The 20,575-nt window shown below is 40.4% G+C and overlaps 1 protein-coding gene across 1 annotated transcript in view; it reads right to left on the reverse strand.

Moving 5' to 3' along the window:
- Positions 1-15,722, reverse strand: part of RLF (RLF zinc finger) — an 82,778-nt gene extending 67,056 nt beyond the window's left edge. The window contains exon 1 of the mRNA XM_030868067.2: positions 15,487-15,722. Coding sequence (XP_030723927.1) covers positions 15,487-15,720 — 234 coding nt within the window. The 5' untranslated portion in view covers positions 15,721-15,722. The remainder of the gene's footprint in view (positions 1-15,486) is intronic.
- Positions 15,723-20,575: the final 4,853 nt, after the last annotated feature.

The raw sequence follows: 20,575 nt of genomic DNA on the forward strand, positions 1-20,575 counted from the left end.
TGGCAAGAATGAAGGGCAATGGTAACTTTCATACACTGATAACTGCATAAACTGCTACAAATACTTTGGAGAGTAACTTGGCAGTATTTATTATAGTTGAAGATAGGCTTATATATGAAGCTAGCAATTCCACTGTAAGCATATACCCTAAAAGAAATTCTTGCAGCCATGTATAAACATATAAGGAAAAGATATCTACCCCAGCAGTTAATGTAAATGCCTCTAAATCCATCAGTAAAAGAATGGACAAATGAACTGATATATTTACATAATGAAATACTACACACCAGTGAAAAATGAAAGTATCAAGACTATACATACCAAAAACTATACATACACACTAGATACACCTTAGAAACATTATGTTGAATTCAAAAAGCTTCAGAATACATACAGTACATCATTTAAGCAAAGCTGAAAAATATAAGAAATAATATTACACATTATATTAAAATACAAAGTAAAGAGATGGAGGAGAGATTAAATAGCAAAATCAGGATGATGGTGGGAGGGAGATGATGTCTGTAACAGGGTACATAGGTAGCTTCAATTATTTTATTTCTTAGGTTGTGTTCATTTTAGTATGCACTTTACTACCTGTATCCTGGAAATATTTGATTTTTTTGAAAAGTAACATACCATTCAAAGTTCTGAGCAAAACTGATTTTCAACCTAGATTCCTACACGCAGCCTAACTAACACAAAAGAGAGGGGAAACCTCCTCAGGAAGCTACTGGAGGGTAACTCCTCACACCCCAAATAGGGGAGTAAAACAAGACAAAGACAGGAGGGCTAGGAAACAGTATCTAACAAAGGAAAGAAGCAAAGACAAGTACTGAAACAATAGTTGATAAAATGAAAATTAATTAAAAAGGGTAATATATAAGTATAAACCGTACAAAAACACAAGAAACATAAAGTGAACGTCCCACTTATTCTTCACTGAAATGCAACAAATGATAACACTTTAACTGTCTTTCAAAACTTTTTCTATACATCATTGCTTTATGAAATGGGATACTATATAGTTTTCTGTTTCTAAAACAACAGATCTTGGATACCCTTTCATACCAATACATATAGTACTACCTTTTTGCCTGTTTAAATTTAATTTGAAAAATACTGAAATACACCAAAAAGGGAAAATCCACTCATAATTCCCCCACTTTAAAATTTTCTATGCAACAAAGAAGTGAAAGATCACACCAGTGCCATCTAATTCTACCACTACTCTCTATCGCCAAATAACCCCAATAAATACAATTTGGTACATATGCCTTATATACATAAACAAAAGCTTTCTAATTCTTTGTAATAATCTCCTGTGCTCAAATGTTTTATGGCTCTGGGGTGTTCAAAGGGTACTTATTTTTTGGCATTTCCAAATCTAAAATATCTTATAAAAGCCCTCATCTAGTCCAAGACGGATTCCTGGCATTCCTGCACTCCCTTAAATTAGTAGGGTCTTCCCTTCTTAACCATACACTTGCTTCATATTTTCAGTTTGGCAACAAACACTAATGAAGCTGATTATAGAAAAGTGGCACGGAAAATCATTTCTTTATAATCTATACCAATTGGAAAGAGCAATAATGTTGCTTACTCAAAACCATTTATGTTAGACCTAAAAATTATTATGTAATAGTTAAGCAAGGGAATTGTTTTGCTTATGTTCGTGTTACCTAAGGACAAACTAGTTGGAAGGTAGATAAATACACATAACCGTCAAACACTGACTACTGCTCTTTTGTACCAATAAGCATATGTAACAGGAAAAACTGCTTAATATTTATCTTCTCCACTAGACAATAAGCTCACTGCAGACCAGAACCCCAAGTAGCACATAACACGTATTTTGTAATTATTTGCTTTTGATTCTTTGCCCAATTATTAAAGGATATGCTAACTTATTTTTGAAGTTCGATTAAGACAATTTTTCCGATACATATCTTTGATTAGCATGAAATATGCCTGTATACTAAAACAAATTCAACTAAGTAGATTGAACTCCCAAATTCTCACTGCTTCCTTCAAACCCTGTAAAGGAGGAGAGCAGCATAATATTGACCAAACTGCACTTGTGGGAATTTTAAAAAGAAAATGCTTAAGATCACAGTATTTTTTAGAAAGGTGCTCACATCAGATTACAATGATAATCAATTTTGCTTGATAGTAAATAGATATGTCAAAGTTCAGAACTTTATTGATATTACAGCTGTTATATAATATCACACAATATTGATATAATTATTCTGATCCTCGGCTAACATCCTCGACTGAGAGGGAGTTTCTAACTTACAAGTTTTAAACTGGAAAGGGAATGGGGCAGAAAACCTCCAAAGTTCTTCCCCCAAACATAAGATTCTACAATTTTATGAAAACATGGCCAACTTTTTCCCAAGAACTCAAATCCATGTTACAAACTCAAATCACTTTCGATATATGCACATTTCAATAAAATGAAACACAAAATTTAAATGCCAAACAATAAACCAAGTTAAAGCCAACAGCCAAATGAATAAAAAATATTTCATATAGAACGAACTATTAGTTGCAACACATCAAACGCATTATACCTACTATAAACCCCAAAAGGCATCCATATTGCTTCAATGTAATAGAAAGTTACTGTAAATTACACTTCCAGTCTACAAAACTCATCACAAGCTCTCTGAATCTAAAACTATGTTAGCAAATGCTCTGAAAGCATTTAGGTAACTCTTTTCTTTCAGTGAGCTCTACATTGACAGGAAAATGGAGGAAAACCACGCTACATGAAATACTTCTTTGAGAGTCCGCCTGCCGATGCAGGGAACACAGGTTCGTGCCCCAGTCCGGGAAGATCCCACATGCCGCGGAGCGGCTGGGCCCGTGAGCCATGGCCCTGGGCCTGTGCATCTGCAGAGGGAGAGGCCACAGCAGTGAGAGGCCCGCGTACCGGAAAAAAAAAACAAAAAAAAAACCAACAAAAAAAAAAACAATATTCAGTATAGAAACAAAATAAGGAGACAGACACGCTGGGTACCTATCTGCTGCTACCAAAAACTATGCTACGGGTACTGTAATATTGTCCCATTTGATCCTCACAACAACCTACGGGGTAGCTTTCTATTACCCCCAATTTTATAGACAAGAATATAGACTCACGGCAAGGTTTAAGATCACAAAAGTGTTGGAATGAGGATTTAAACCGAAACCTCTTAACTTCAAACTTAAAATGTACTTTCTATTGTATATGTTCTCCATTTCATAAGACAATAAAACGTAATATTGACGAAACATGATGTTTTACCCACATTTACTGTTAGAACTTCATTGGATAATTTGCTCTAGGTTTAACATTTTCATTTACCAAAATCAAGCTTTCATTATGAAGGAAAGAGTCAAATAAGGATAGTGAGCATAACAACTAATGTAAACAAATAATTTCAGCTCAAATTAGTAGAGTGGTTTCCACTGGGATGGGCACTTACCCTAAAGGTGTAAATGATAACCCATCAAGGGGCAGAAATATAATATTGAAACTTTTATTTAAATTAGTTTTAAAAGTCTCATCCCTTTTATACTTCTGTGTTTGCTTGTAATTTATATATTGGTACTGCATAAATAGAACATTTAAAATTTATTTATTTCAATAAGGATACACAAGGCAAATGTTTGGAGGTGACTTAGAAAATAATCCTTAGCAAATGTTTCCCAGTAGACTTATGTAGTTTTAGAGGAGAATCACACCTAAAAGGCCATCTCATTTAAGCAGCAATTTGAGGCCCCATAACAAACTGATTTGGTGCAAGGTAATACATCCATTCAGTGACACTTTATCTGAAAACATATAAAGATAACAACATAAGAAAGAGTTAGCTAATGTAATGCACTAGGGTCTTTCCATTTATTCAGCTATGACTCAGTCTTCCCAAAGATTCCCAAATCTCCCCAAAGTAGTAATGATCAATAAATGTTTGTTGGAAATAAGTACACTGACAAATCTCTCACAACAACAATCAATCACTAAATTGTATGATACATTCTGATGGCTTCAGGTTAGGCTGCAACTAACTCTCTGTAGTATGTTCTGCTTCTTGAGAACCTCAAAGCAGCATGGAATCTTAAGATTACAAGGTCACACTCGATCATTAGACACAACCAAATTTTAATGACTTTTAAATAATAACATTTTAAAACAGAAGTATGTTAAAAAAAAAAAAAAGGGTAAAGACAAACCTCACAGGAAAAAAAAGTAAATATCTAATACACATGAAAAAATAACAAGGACTTCCCTGGTGGTCCAGTGGGTAAGACTCCGTGCTCCCAATGCAGGGGTCCAGGTTCAATTCCTGGTTGGGGAACTAGATCCCGCATGCATGCCGCAACTACGTGTTCACATGCTGCAACTAAGAAGCACGTATGCCGCAACTACGAAGCCAACATGCCACAACTAAAGATCCCACATGCCACAACGAAGATCCCGTGTGCCACAACTAAGACCCGGCGCAGCCAAAATAAATGAATATATAATTTTTTTTAATGCTGTTAAAATACAAATTAATAGTGTGATAGCAATTATCTGCCACTATCAGATGGGCAAATATTAAAAAGTTTAGTAATACCAGGGTTGGCAAGGATATAGTGAAACAGGGACTCCATAACACTATTGGTGGAAGTACATACTCAACTTCTCGTAGGCCAGTATCTATCAAAATTTTAAAAAAACATTCTCTTTAGTCCAGTACTGTAATGTCAATGCCAGGAATTTATGCTATGGACATAAATAACTAATGCTTAATGTTTAAGGTTGTTCACGTCAACATTATTTGCGGTAACAACAAAAAAGAATACAAATTATTTAATTATGGTAATGTTCAACGTGTACTGATACAGAAAGTTGTCCTCAGTATATTAAATCAAAATGTAGGGACTTCCCTAGTGGTCCAGTGATAAAGAATCCGCCTTACAATCAATGCAGGGGATGCGAGTTCTATCCCTAGTCAGGGAGCTAAGATCCCACACGCCGCGGGGCAACTAAGCCCGTGCGCCACAACTACCGAGCTCGTGTGCCTCAACTAGAGCCTGCGTGCTGCAAACTACAGAGCCCATGCGCCCTGGAGACTGCGCGCCACAACTAGAGAAAAGAAAACCCGCACACCACAACTAGAGAGAAGCTTGTGCACTACAACGAAGAGCCCATGCGCCGCAACAAAAGATCCCGCATGCCTCAAGGAAGATCCCAAGTGCTACAACTATGACCCGACGCAGCCAAAAATAAATTAAAAAAAAATAACTCTTTTCAAAAATTAATTAATTAAAATATAAATTGCAGAAGAGTGTGCATTTTAATTTTTAAGAACACATAAGACACCGTTAACTGCTGTGGGGAGTGACTAGAGGAACTGAAGGCAAGAAAGGGCTTCTACTTTTTCCTAAAACCTTTCTGTAGCTTCATATATTCTGCCTTGAGCATAGCTTTCACAGTTTTAAAAATTTTTAAATTAAGAGTGTTGAAGGTTTTGGGACTTCCCTGATGGCACAGTGGTTAAGAATCTGCCTGCCAGTGGGCTTCCCTGGTGGCGCAGTGGTTGAGAGTCCGCCTGCCGATGCAGGGGACGCGGGTTCGTGCCCCGGTCCAGGAAGATCCCACATGCCGCGGAGCAGCTTGGCCCGTGAGCCACGGCCGCTGAGCCTGCGCGTCCGGAGCCTGTGCTCTGCAACGGGAGAGGCCACAACAGTGAGAGGCCCACGTACCGCAAAAAAAAAAAAGAATCTGCCTGCCAATACACAGGACATAGGTTCAAGCCCTGGTCCGGGAAGATCCCACATGCTGCGGAACAACTAAGCACATGTGCCACAACTACTGAGCCTGCGCTCTAGAGCCCATGAGCCACAACTACTGAAGCCTGCACACCTAGAGCCCATGCTCCACAGCAAGAGAAGCCACAACAATGAGAAGCCCGCCCACTGCAATGAAGAGCAGGCCCTGCTCACTGCAACTAGAGAAAGCCTGCACACAGCAGCGAAGACCCAACGCAGCCAAATAAATAAATAAATATAAATTAGGAAAAAAAAAGAGTGTTGAAGGTTTTGCTACTTGCATAATTTAAAATCAATGCAGTTTTGGACTTCCCTGGTGGCACAGTGGTTAAGAATCCGCCTGCCAATGCAGGGGACATGGGTTCAAGCCCTGATCCAGGAAGATCCCACATGCCGTGGAGAAACTAAGCCCGTGAGCCACAACTACTGAGCCTGAGCTCTAGAGCCCGCGAGCCACAACTACTGAAGCCCATGAACCTAGAGCCCACGCTCCACAACAAGAGAAGCCACCGCAATGAGAAGCCCACGCACAGCGATGAAGAGTAGCCCCCGCTCAGCCCCCGCTCACTGCAACTAGAGAAAGACCCGTGCACAGCAATAAAGACCCAACGCAGCCAAAAATAATTAAAAAATAAAAATAAAATCAATGCAGTTTTCAATGGAATACTATGCAGTTTTTTTAATGTAGTTAATATGTGTGTGTTCCATGTGAAAAGATATCTACAATATATTAAATGAAATAAGCAAGTTTTAGTATATAAACTTGACAGTATTTTTCTAAAAATAATACATATCATATGGAAAAATTCTGTAAGTATACATTCCCAAACTGTTAACCTAAGAAAATGTAGTACTGAAGTATAGGGAGTATATGGTAGTTTTCATCTTAACTTTCTCTTCTTTTACGTTATTCTAAGTTTTTACAATTAGAATGTGTTCATGAGTTGCTTGGGCAACTAAAAGTTTTAACATTTATATACACACATATACTATATGTGCTTTTCCAAAAATCAGAATAATACATCAAGTTATTAACAGTGAGGCTACATGGTACTTTCACTTTTTACTTTATGCATTTATACATCTTGTCTTAAGCTTCTAGAATGTGCATGTATCAGTTTGGAGTCACAAAAAACAAAAACTATATATAATTAGTTTTATTTCTTTAAGATACCTTATATATATATATATATATATATATATATATATATATATATATTTTTTTTTTTTTTTGGCGGTACGCGGGCCACTCACTGTTGTGGCCTCTCCCGTTGTGGAGTACAGGCTCCGGACGCGCAGGCTCAGCAGCCATGGCTCACGGGCCTAGCCGCTCCACGGCATGTGGGATCTTCCCAGACCGGGGCACGAACCCGTGTCCCCTGCATTGGCAGGCGGACTCTCAACCACTGTGCCACCAGGGAAGCCCAGGATACCTTATATATTTTAAACATACATATGGAAAAAAGAAAATGAAATCCCAAATGAAAATATGCCTGTTTTACACAACCATATATCATAAAAATACAATTCCCAAGCTAAGTCATTCATTCTATCATATCTGGTAATAATTCTTATAAGTGTCCATATTAGAAGGCATTACTGTACTGGCTAATGTGACACACTCAGGTTATTTCTTTGGGAGTAAAAATACAATGAGATCAAATGTCAGCACAATAAGCTACTAGATCCCCCCAAAAAAGAATAAGAAAAGTCCTCTAAAAAACACATTAGCGAAATCAGGCACAGCACAGAAGTGAGGAGAAAAGACAAATACATCAGTAGTTCCCAAGCTTGCTATGTGCAGAAATATAGGTAAACCTAGATGAATAAATAAACTTGAACTCAAAATATGTCTGAAATGTAATTCATTCTCAACTTCCAAAAAATTATAATACATTAAAATATTTTTCATTTGGGACAATAAGTATAATCTAACACCTGAGAAAACTTTGGAGGGAAATTGGTTTTATAAAATGCTCACAGTCAGGACTTCCCTGGTGGCAGAGTGGTTAAGAATCCACCTGCCAATGCAGGAGACACGGGTTCAATCCCTGGTCAAGGAAGATCCCACATGCCACAGGGCAACTAAGCCTGTGCGTCACAACTACTGAGCCTGCACTCTAGAGCCCATGAGCCGCAACTACTGAGCCCACGTGCCACAACTACTGAGCCCACGTGCCACAACTACTGAAGCCCACGTGCCTAGAGCCTGTGCTCCACAACAAGAGAAGCCACCGCAATGAGAAGCTCGCACACTGCAACAAAGAGTAGCCTCTGCTCGCCGCAACTAGAGAAAGTCCACGCGCAGCAACAAAGACCCAATGCAGCCAAAAAGGAAAAAAAAAAGCTCACAGTCATGTTTAGGCTAACAACAGGAAATCAAAACTCGGTGGTGTGCAGAAACATAAAGCAATCAACTCCTCACCACACTAATTTGCTTTACTATAATGAAAGTAAAGCATGTGATTTGGGGGCTGACATAAGGTTTAGAACATGGCAAAATGTTTCATTTATTTTTTTAAATTAATTTTTATTGGAGTATAGTTGCTTTACAATGTTGTGTTAGTTTCCACTGTACAGCAAAATGAATCAGCTATACATATACACATATCCCTTCTTTTTTGGATTTCCTTCCCATTTAGATCACCACAGTGCATTAAGTAGAGTTCCCTGGGCTATACAGTATGTTCTCATTAGTTATCTATTTTATACATGGTATAAATAGTGTATATGTGTCAATCCCAATCTCCCAAATGTTAAATGTTTTAGACACCTTAATTTTGGCAAATGTTGTACAATACTTAAATGTCTCTCTAGAAGAGTCACAATGTGTCATATTAAAAAAATGTTTAGGGACTGCTCTGGTGGCGCAGTGGTTGAGAGTCCGCCTGCTAATGCAGGGGACACAGGTTCGGTTCCTGGTCCGGGAAGATCCCACGTGCCGCGGAGCAGCTGGGCCCGTGCACCACAACTACTGAGCCTGCGCTCTAGAGCCCACGAGCCACGACTACTGAGCCCACTTGCCTGGAGCCCGTGCTCCGTAACGGGAGAAGCCACCGCACTGAGAGGCCCACGCACTGCGGCAAAGACACCGCAGCTAGAGGGGGACTGTGCGCAGCAACAAGGATCCAAAGCAGCCAAAAATTAATTAATTAATTAAAAAACAACAACAACACTGGGCTTCCCTGGTGGCGCAATGGTTGAGAGTCCGCCTGCCGATGCAGGGGACACGGGTTCGTGCCCCGGTGCGGGAAGATCCCACATGCCGCGGAGCGGCTGGGCCCGTGAGCCATGGCCGCTGAGACTGCGCGTCCGGAGCCTGTGCTCCGCAACGGGAGAGGCCACAACAGTGAGAGGCCCACGTACCGCAAAAACAAAACAAAACAAAACAGAACACAACAACAACAAAAAACGTTTATCCCAACATTTTCCCAACTTATATGAACAAATAATCCTTATTTCAAGAAGTGCTTATGCATACATATATTTCATGGAACAAAACATAATTTAGGAAATGCTGATATAAGAAAAACAGCATGGGCTCTGGAGTCAAAGACTTCGCCACAGCTGTGTGATCCTGGGAAAGTTTCGTAATTTCCCTGGGTCTGTTTTCTACCGTAAAAGGAAAATACCACCACCTACCCAAGTGCCTGGCACACAAAAGATGCTCAATAAATTAAATATCCCTCTATTTTTTCATATGGTTTCTATGTTGCTTATGTCAGCAATGAAAGTTTTAGGAATCTATTTTTTATACCATCTTGCAATCTACGTTTGGGTTGTAAAGTATGGTGTCAATCATATCCAAAATAAATGCTTCAATCTGGCTAAGAAAGTTTGCTGAAAAATTCATTACTTTAAATATTTGTGGAATATAAGCAACCAGGGGAAGTTCTTAGAAAATATAAATAAAATTAAAATGAGGTTCTACTCTTAGTTAATCAAGATACAAAGAACAATAAAACCTGATCCCTACTAGGAAGCAGCATAAACCTGCTGACAAGAAAAGTTCCTATTTCTTGATAAAGATAAGCTAAGTCTTGCTTGTTACTCTTAAGAAGTCTAGTCAGGGATTTATGGAAGGAAGGAGATAAAAGATCAATAAATACTGATTGAATAGCCATTAAGTGCCAGGGACTATCTAGGCACTGGGTAAACAATACAAACACCCTCATGATGCTTACATTCCAGGTGGGGATACAGACAAATACACATATCAGACAGAGTCAGTGATTAAAAGAAATATAAAGCAGTGTAAAGAAGATGGGGAAGTGCTGTTTTAGATAAGATAGTCAAAGAAGACCTCTGGGAGAGATGACAGATGTCTACAACTGAATGAAAACAAAGCACATTTTAGTTTGCCAATGCCTTTGCGGTCTTGAAATAAGCGGTGTGTTCTATCTAGACTTTTTAACTAACATTGTTCAGAAGAGCATGATCCACAGGTAGACACAGAAGTCACTAGGGACCACAGTACAAGAGACTGGGTGGTACCACAGTAAATAACAGCACCCAAAGTTCTCACTGCTTCACAGGTCACATTTATAATATGTTTTGGTTACACACACTGAAAAGCTAGCTTTTGCTGTTATAACTGTCATTTAGTTCCTATTTAGACATCTCCCAGGAGAAGGCAGCACAAGAAGAAAAGCTAATGCATTTAATAAAAGCCCTTTAAAATAAATAATTGAAAAAGGTAAAAATAAATGAAAGAGGTAATGCTCAAGAGTCTTCACGGCCACCAACCTCAAGGAGTTAGGAAGACTGATCCTCCCTCTCTCAACATCTCCAAACTGTTGTCCTATTAGACTGGTAACTCTTCCTCAATACTATATAATGCCTCCTATTTTATCCCTTCATCAACACTAGTCCTCAACCCACACATGTAAATGTGTATTTTATTATATTTATTATATTAATGTAAGCTAAGTTGACAAGTATTGTCTCTAAGAAAGGACCAAAATCTCCTATCCTGTTCCTTTACAGGAATTTCTTATGGTAGAACTGCCTTTTAACATACTAGATTTTACATTAGGTGTTTTTTTTGAAGTACTCATCTCTTGAGTATATTATGAAGTTCCTACAATATAATTCATTCAACAGATTAGTTTTGTGGGCCAGGCATTGTATTAATTGCTAGGTACCAGGTATACAACAAAGACTCGTTGGTTTACTAGTCAATAGAAGAGATAAACATGGACAAAAACATTGAGGTACCGTGCCGATGTACAAGATGCTACTGGAGTCCATATTCTAAGTGAAAGACTCACCTCATTCTGTCTGCTGAAATCAGAAAATGCTCTAAAAAACTTATTATTTGAGTCACGTCTTAAAGGATAAATAAGCAGATGAGGAAGGGGTGACCCCGGGGTTAATCAAGTGGACTGAGAGATGAACACTGGGATGAAGGTAGACAAAAAAAAAAAAAGTTGGGTGTAAGGGGTGGAGCAAGTCCAGATCCTAAAAGACTTTGCATGCCAGGCTGATAAGTGTGAATTTTATCTTGCCTTTGGGGAAAAAACCATTGAAGAATTTTAGGGAATAAAGTGACTAACAAGATTATGTTTATAATTTAAAAGGAACATCAAAATGCATTGCTGATAAGGCCAGTAAGAAGGCAAGAAAGATTAGTGAAGAGTTGCTGCAAAAGGACATTGTGAAGCCTGAACTAAGACGGTGACAGCAAGGAAAGGAGTTAAAACCATAGGTATGTGCAAAGTGTCAAAAGAACACAAACAACTAAGAGGAAATCTATCTAGTAAAATCAAAGAAAGCTTCACAGACAAGGTAACATTTGCACTGGGCCCTAGAGAAGGAAAACTTGTCATGCAGAAAATGAGAGAAAAGGATAGAACAGCACAATGAAAGGGAAAGACATAAAAATGCTTAATGAGCTGAGTTTTTGTTAAAGGAGTAATTCCATCCTTTTGTAGACCAGTCACTTGGGAAATATTTACTGAAAACCTAACGTGTCTTGGATCTTGAAGAATCCAATGAAAATTAAGGTCATCTTTTCCAAAATAATGCACCTGGAAATTCACAGGCAAAATTTTAATCATAGGAGTAACTGAGATCCCAGTTTGATCCATGAACTCCAAGTACTCCTGAATAAGTAACAGTAGAACTGGGGTGATGGGAAAGGCTAGGTAAGAGCTGAAAAGTAAGCTGGGGGCAAGACTGTTGACTTTTTATTCCAAGAAATCTGGATAACTCAGATAATTCTGGGGCCATTGTTTTTTACAGAGATTGTTTTATTTAGTCCACACAACAGTGTATTTACATAGAGAACAGTAAGTACTGTTATCATTCCATTTGCAAATGAGAAAACTAAGGTTTAAAGAAAATAACATGCGCCAAGGTTACACAGCTAGTTTAAATGGTAAAGCCAGTATGCCCATCTGATTTAGGCCCTTTGAACTCAATCACTAATCTAAGGGAAAATGAAATATTCAGTACTTACCTAATTTAACATTTAAAAATCTACAAAGTCACTGTTAGTTCCAGAACTCAAAGTGTCTCATAAACAAGGTTTACTCATAAAACTACTCTGCTTGATAGTCTCAAAGTATAATTTCAAGTTATTAATGAAGTCTACTTTAAAAAAGTGTTCAAAATTTGTGTTACAAATACAACAGCCAGTTGGAAAACTTCAGGAATCTGGGTTCCCAAAATATAGCAAGAATTTGAGAGGATATCATCAATTTTTCAGCAAAACAAAGAAAGACTGTTTTCTGGAGTTAATCTTATCCACACTGACTGTCTGGCAGACAATGTTTTCAGAAAAGGAACTGAGGGAAGGGGAACACACACACACACACACACACACACACACACACACACACACACACACACACACACACACACACACACACACACACACACACACACACACACACACACCATAATCACTGAATACAAATTTTCACGAACTACAACTTCATCTAAATATCATTTTCTTAGTAACTATTACTTCTGAAGTTTCATTTTGATCATCTTCACAAACTTCTGAAAATTGAAAACATGCCCAGAATGAAACAAGCTTCTCTATCCTTTCATATGTTAGTTCATTTCTTGATTTGGTGCAATTCCAAAGACAGAGCCATTTCTTTTAAGTGCTGCAAGAGCTAGAGAGAATACGGTCCCAGCCTGTTGCAGGAGGGATCTACTTGGCACAGTATAAGTCCTTAAGACAATATCTCTAAAGTAAACACATGATGGAAATAATTTTGTGGCAGTTAAGCATCCCAGAGAGCACAGGTCAGGCCTTTATGATAATGTAATACAACTACATCTCTCTACACATTCATTAGGTGCTCCTGCAGAGCAGGCTCCTATCTCCAGCACTTAATGCAATGTCAGGCGCACACACACAATCAGTAGATGTATAAATTTTATTCTGCCTTTCAAATGTGAAACCAAAAGCTATTCAACCAAATTTGGATAGTGAAATTATTCCTACTTCATCATAAAATTTTAAAAAACTTTTCTGTATCTGGTAAGAAAGGATACTCTACTGATTTTATCTGGGCTATGGGGAAAATGTAACAAAAATATTGTGATAAATACTGTGAAGGGTTGAATATAAACTTTCTGTCTGCTGTTCGTATAAAGCACTACAAGATAAAGGTCAGAAAACAAACAATCTCACAGTCATAGTTTGCCCCAGGTTATTAGCTAGTAAGTGGTAAAGTCATAATTAGGACCCAACTAACTCGCAATCCAATGTGCTTTCTATTACAACATACCGTCACAGATACTCCTTTTATTTTGTTAGTGCAAAACATTGTTTTGGGAAAACTTCAGGCCAAAAAAAAGAACTTCATAAGAAAGACAAATTACAAAAGTACTTCCTTTTTAAAATTCTTCGGTGCCCTCACATATCTAAGTATCACTAAGACTCAATACATTAAAATTCAGTTAAAATAAAATCAGAGCTGCTAGCAGTAGGCATAAAGCAGAATATATATATATATATGTTATCCTCTGACAAGCTTCAATTTGATGGGTTATATCCATTCTTGCTATTCTTCTAGGAAGACAACGCAAGCTTAGGAGGCTTACCCAAAACCAACAGTTTTTCTGCTCTCCTGCTCACTAATCCGGGTCCAATTAGCTCCCTCTTCTCCCAAAGCACTGTTTTCCTTCTCATCTCTACCTTTGACTCTGGAATACCACCCCCTTCCCCGATATTCAAGACTCATTTTCATCCCTTCAGCCATAGGGCCTTCCCAGGCCACCCCATCTAAACTGGCCTCTCCCAGTATTTCTACAACGCCTCCTCTTCCATCATTACCAAAACTGCATTGACAATACTGTTATTTCTACTACCGCCTCCCAACCGTAAGCTCATCAAGGGTAAGTGCAGTCTTATTTACGTTTCCTCAGCACTTGGTAAAGTGTTTGGCACCATCCTATGGAGTCAGTAAAAGTTTGTAAAGTAAATATGTGTACTAAGAATGTTCACTGCTAGTGAAGAAGCAAAGAACACCTTAGTACTTCAGAGTTCAGGGAAAGGCTGACGGTTGTAGACATAAAAACTGGAGTGATACAACGTATGGAAAAGATTAGCAAGGACAAAACCCATTTAGAGATGAAGTGCTTCTGGCTCAGCAGAGAGGAGGGAGAAAGACATTCAATCAAGTCAATTTTTGATTCTTCTCCGGACCAACAGAGCAAATTGTCCCTCAAAATTATAACTGTGGAACACCGCAATTTATTCAGCACACTCAACTACTCATTAAGAGCCCAAGTGCCAACGATTATTTTGCATTTTCTAAGGTGCACCAGGTGAGAAGCAGAGGGGCGGCTCCAAAACCTGATTAGAACAAACAAGCAGATGTAGAAATAATAATGGCACATCTTTAAATTTATAAAGAAAAATCTCGGCGTGATCCTGGAAACGAAACTAAGCATACCAAGAAATATGTAATCATAGGTTTAGGACCTACTACGGCACAGAAATGGTCACAGAACTGCCAAAAGAGACCACACTCATCTTTCCCAATCCTCTTCTACTCAAAGAGCCTAATAACCACTACAAGGATCACGAGCCTCATTTCTGGCAGCACAATTCTCAAAGGAATATAGAAGAGGCGAAAGAACAGCTTTGATGGCCCCCCCAAAAAAGGCAGCAAAAACCAAACAGCCAACCAGCTCCACAATCCTTAAGCAGAAAGCCCTAGACGTCTTTCAAAGCCAACTGTCATACCTTTTAGGGGCCCAGAAGACGTTGACTCCAAACATAAGTCTCTGGCCCCAACATATATCTCCGGATTATTTAGGAAAACCCAGGTTTTACAATTTGGAGATCTGCACTCTACTCAAAAAAGCATCTCCGGGAAGGAACGAGCGAGCAATCAATCCCTCAGGAGGCAATGGCGCTCCAACCACCAGCCGGGGGGACAGGCAACGACGACAGGGCACGGCCCTTCCAGGGAGCTGCCGGCGCCCTTCGGGCTCTCAGTCTAACCCAGCGCAACCCGCCCTGGCGGTGGCCGAAGTCGGGCAGTGGCTGAGGGGGGCCAGCGATCGGGCTTCCGAACTGGGCCTTCCCGGCCCGGGGGCGCGGCAAGACATGGAGGTGGCGCCTTTCAGTCCGGCCCCGGCTGCAGCAACGGGTCCGGGGCCTCTTCCCCTGGCCTCCCCGCCCTGCCGCCCTCAGCCAGCCAGTCCGCCCCTCACCTGGCAGAAGCTCCGGCAGTAGTTCAAAGATGAGACCTCCGACACCTCCTGCTCCCTCAGCTCTGTCTCCAGCTGCCACAGACAAGGTCGCAGCCCTGAGGCTCCCGGCACCGGAGATGCAGGGCTATGACCCCGAGCCATGGACTCTGTCTCGGTTCCGTCTCCGGCTCCGACTCCCGCCGGAGCCTCAGCCCCAGCCCCGGCGACGGCGGCGTCTCCCTTTCCGTCCGCCATCTTCCCACGGCCCAGCAGCGCGTAGGCAACCAAGCCACGTGACTCAGACCTGGCCCCGCCCCCGGTCGACCGCGCTCTGTGACGCACCCCTGGGCGACTCTGGCGCCCGCTGGATTCCGTCACTCGAACTCGGGATGTTCCTCCCCTCTGCGGCCTCCCCGATAGCCGCCCGGGCAACGGCCTGGCAACAGCTGAGCAGTGGCTCCTGCCCACTGCAGTCCTTCCAGACCTTTTGGAGTCGTGGGGTCCCCGAGACGGACATACCTGTAGATATAATCTAGATATGGAGGAATGACATTTGAGCTGCGATCTGAAGAACGAGAGAGATGCAGCCCTGAGAAGAGCGATAAAGGAAAGCATCCCCAGTAGAAGAAAAATAAGCAAGCCAGTGGAGGTTGTGAGGCCGAAATGAAGACTAGCCCATGGGAACGTGGTTTATAATAGAGAGGGCATTACAAGTCAGTAGGTAAAGGGTGAACTTTTCAATAAATGGCGCTGGAACATTTTTTTCCAAAAGGGGGAAGAAAAAGTTAAATTGGATTTTTACCTCAGAGCATATCCAAAAATTAAATGCTGGATGGAGTAAAGAAAATATAAATATCTTTATGTTAGCAAAATAGAGAAGACTTTCTTAAATAAGATCCAAAAAACACACCATAAGGCAAAATATTGTTAGCTTTACTGCATTAAAATTTGTTAATTCTGTAATAACAGAAGTTTTAAAAGATGGCACACAACAAGCAAAAGATTAGACAATATTCACCATATATATAGCCATCAAAGGATTAATATCCCAAGAAGTTCCCAAAATCAAAAGGAAAAAAGCAAACAATCCAATAGAAAAGTAGAGAAAGGATATTGAGGTAGATCACCAAAAAAAGAAACCCAAATGGCCAATAAACCCATGACAAGATATTTAACTTTACTGTAACTATCAAAGTACAAATTAAAACAACAGTGAGATATAATTTCATACCCATCAGATTGGCAGAAATTTTAAATTAGTACCATGTGTTAGGAGTTAGGAAAATGGAACTTATGTACTGCTGGTGGAAGTATAAATTGGTACATCATTTAGGAGAAGAATGTGTAACACTTAGTAAAATTAAAGATGCACATGGACTTCCCTGGTGACGCCATGGTTAAGAATCCACCTGCCAATGCAGGGGACACGAGTTCGAGCTCTGGTCCGGGAAGATCCCACATGCCGCGGGGCAACTAAGCCCATGCGCCACAACTACTGAGCCTGTGCTCTAGAGTCTGCGAGCCACAACTACTGAGCCTACGTGCCACAACTACTGAAGCCCGCACGCCTTTTCAGTAAACTAGCTATTTCTATTCTTGCCCTCCTCCAGTCAGTTCTCCACAGGATAGCCACATAACTCCTTTTAAAACATAGTTCAGGGACTTCCCTGGTGATGCAGTGGTGAAGAATCCACCTTCCAATACACAGGATACGAGTTCGATCCCCGGTCAGGGAACTAGATCCCACATGCATGCTGCAACTAAGAGTTTGCATGCCACAACTAAGGAACCCACGAGCCTCAACTAAGGAGCACACATGCCACAACTAAAGGAGCTGGTGAGCCACAACTAAGGAGCCCGCCAGACACAACTAAGACCTGGCGCAACCAAAATAAATTAAAAACAAAACATAGTTCAGATCACATCACTCCCCCCTGCTCAGAACATTCTAGTGGCTCCCCGTCATCCTCACCAGAGCCTACAAAGTCCTATCTGTATTTGCCCTGTTACCTCTCCAAATGCTCTTCCCACCACTTCATCTCACTCATTGGGCTCCAGCCACACTGACCTTGCCATTCTTAAACAAGACAGACAAGCTCCATGACTTTTGTACTTACTGTTTCCTCTCTCTGGGGAATCCTTCCTTTTTTCATTTCGTTCAGGTTCAAGTATGACCTCACAGGGGCAGATGACCCTGTCTAAAACAGCCTTCTCTATCCCTTGCTGTCTTTTCATTTTGTTCATATTAATTGGCTTTACATTATCACTATTTTGTGTGTTTCACCTGCTAGAAGGTAAATTCTTTGAAAGTAGGGTGACTTATTTTACTCAATGCTATATCCCTAGTGTCTGGTAAGGCAGTTCCTGGCATGTGGGCAATCAATATTTGTTAAACAAAAGAAGAAAATGTAAAACTTTATGGTATTTAAGTGGGACTAGATGAGATTACCTGGGGAAAGGTAAATCAGGCGTCATAAACTCAAATTCCTGCGTGACTTAGACAGGTGACCTAAATGAGTAAAGCTGGCTGGATATTAGATGTTTGGAAGTAGCGAACTGGTTAAGGAATGACCCAGGCACGCCAGGGAATTCCCAGGTTTGGTAACTTTTAAAGAGAAATATAAAATCTTCAACTTACCCACTTTAACATTAAAAATGAGGAACACGTCTTTATTCAAAAATTACAACAAATATAAAAAAGGAGTAGCATAAGATAGTAGAAGGAACGTTGGATGAGAAATTTGTAGAACTGGGTATGGTTCACTTTCTAAAAATTTATTTTATTTAGTTATTTTTTGGCTGTGTTGGGTCTTCATTGCTGTGCGTGGGCTTTCTCTAGTTGTGGCAAGCAGGGGCTACTTTTTGTTGCAGTGCGTGAGCTTCTCGTTGCGGTGGCTTCTCTTGTTGTGGAGCACAGGTTCTAGGTGTGCAGGCTTCAGTAGTTGTGGCGAATGGGCTTAGTTGCTCTGTGGCATGTGGGATGTCCCAGACTAGGGCTCGAACCCTGTCCCCTGAATCAGCAGGTGGATTCTTAACCACTGCGCCACCAGGGAAGTCCTGGTTCTCTTTTCATTAACTAGTTTTATAACCTAGAAAAGGTTGCTTAGCCTCTTTGGTGCCTCACTTTTTTCAGGTGTAATATGAAGCCCACCCCATGCTCACTCACTCATTCTTTCAAGAAACACTGATTACGCCTAACTGTTGGGAGATATTGTCATGAGAAGTGAGATGACAGGAGACTTTGACTTTCTACTTACACATTTCTGTATAATTTGATTTTAAAAAAGCATAGATTACTTTTATAATCAACAAAGATCATAAAGATGTTATGGGATGAATTTTGCCCCCGAAAATTGATAATGTTGAAACCCTAACCCCCAGTAACTCAGAATGTTACTGTTTTTGAAGACAGAGCCTTTAAAAAGACAATTAAGTTAAAGTGAGGTTGTTAGGGTACTAATTCAATCTGACTGTTACAAAGCATGATATTAACCCAATCTGACCAGTGTCTTTATAAGAAAAGGAAATTTGGATGCACAGCCACCAGGGTTCCATGTGCACAGACGAAAGACCATGTGAGGACACAGTGACAAGGTGACCATCTGGAAGCCCAGGAGAGAGGCCTCAGAAGAAACCAATCCTGCTGACATCTGGATCTTGGGTTTAAAGACTCTATAACTGTGAGAAAATAAATTTCTGCTGTTTAAACCACACACACAAAAAGAAATGACCCAGGCAGAAGGTACTCAGCTCCAGCAAATTACAGCAGTGTGAGAATGCAAACCCTATTTTGCTAGATCTAATTCTCCAAGAGAAATTGGAAATATGGGCTTGTTTTTTTTTAAACACAATTTCGCATTGTAAAAACTGCAAGACATATAATACCCACATGTGAGTTCAGTTTGGGTGATGAGTTGACAGTTTGTGACCTCAAACAGAAAAAAGAGGAGAGTCCTGGACCACTCCAAGATCGACATGTCAGAAGAATAGGATCCAGCCAGCAAAGAATGTTGAGAAGAAGCAACCAAAGAGGTGGAGGGAAAACCAGAAGAATGTGATATTTCTGAGGACAAAAGAATAAAGTAGCAGGAAGAGAATAGTCAGTGGTGTAGACCATTAACAAGAGTTTGGGTAAGATGAGGACAGAAAGTGATCATTTGATACGACATCATGAGTATTGTTGATAACCTTAACTACAGAAGTTTCTGTGGCTGTCTGGTATGGACCCTGACTAGAGAGGGTTGAAGAATTAATTCAAGAAGAAGTGAAAAGCAAAGGGATAGGGTGGGGAGAATTAACCCCTTTGAGAAGATTTTTCTGTGAAAAAGGGCATAAAAATGGGGTTGTGCTATAAGGGGATATGAGGTTGCTGCACTTGTGCTTTCTCTAGTTGTGGCGAGTGGGGGCTACTTTTCGTTGCAGCGTGCAGGCTTCTCATTGTGGTGGCTTCTCTTGCTGCGGAGCACAAGCTCTAGGTGTGCAGGCTTCAGTAGTTGTGACGCACGGGCTCAGTAGTTGTGGCGCACGGGCTTAGTTGCTCCGTGGCATGTGGGATCTTCCTGGACCAGGGATCAAACCCACGTCCGCCACACAGGCAGGCGAACTCTTAACCACTGCGCCACCAGGGAAGTCCCAGGCTAGAATTTCTAACTTGCAAATTCAAGAACTTGATTGTGTCATTTCACCTAGGTGGTGATTAAATCACAAGAGCCCAATTTACTAATTTATCCTAAGAAATATAATGGCATACCTATAGAAAAGTTGGCTTGGGAAAAATATTAGCATCAGAAGGTTGCTTACGGAGGGTAAGAGTCGTGTAAAGGCAGCTAAAAGATCTTAAATCACCCCTGTTCCAACACCCAGGCTTCTCTCATAATTATTTTCTATTCTCTCTTTCCTTTCCTCAAAATCTAATCAGGTTAGATGCCAAATCCTATCAATTTGTCCTTAGGAAATTTTCTTCCACCCATGTCTGACCTATTTCCACTTAGCCATGCCCAGGGAAAGAGAACATATCTTCTAAAGGTCTAAGAAGAGCTTGGTGGGAGGGAGTAGCTGCCACATGATGTAGCAGTATTTATACCCTAGAACCTCCTTTTGAGTGATTATC

The sequence above is a fragment of the Globicephala melas genome, chromosome 1, assembly GCF_963455315.2.
Source record: "Globicephala melas chromosome 1, mGloMel1.2, whole genome shotgun sequence".
Taxonomy (NCBI): domain Eukaryota; kingdom Metazoa; phylum Chordata; class Mammalia; order Artiodactyla; family Delphinidae; genus Globicephala; species Globicephala melas.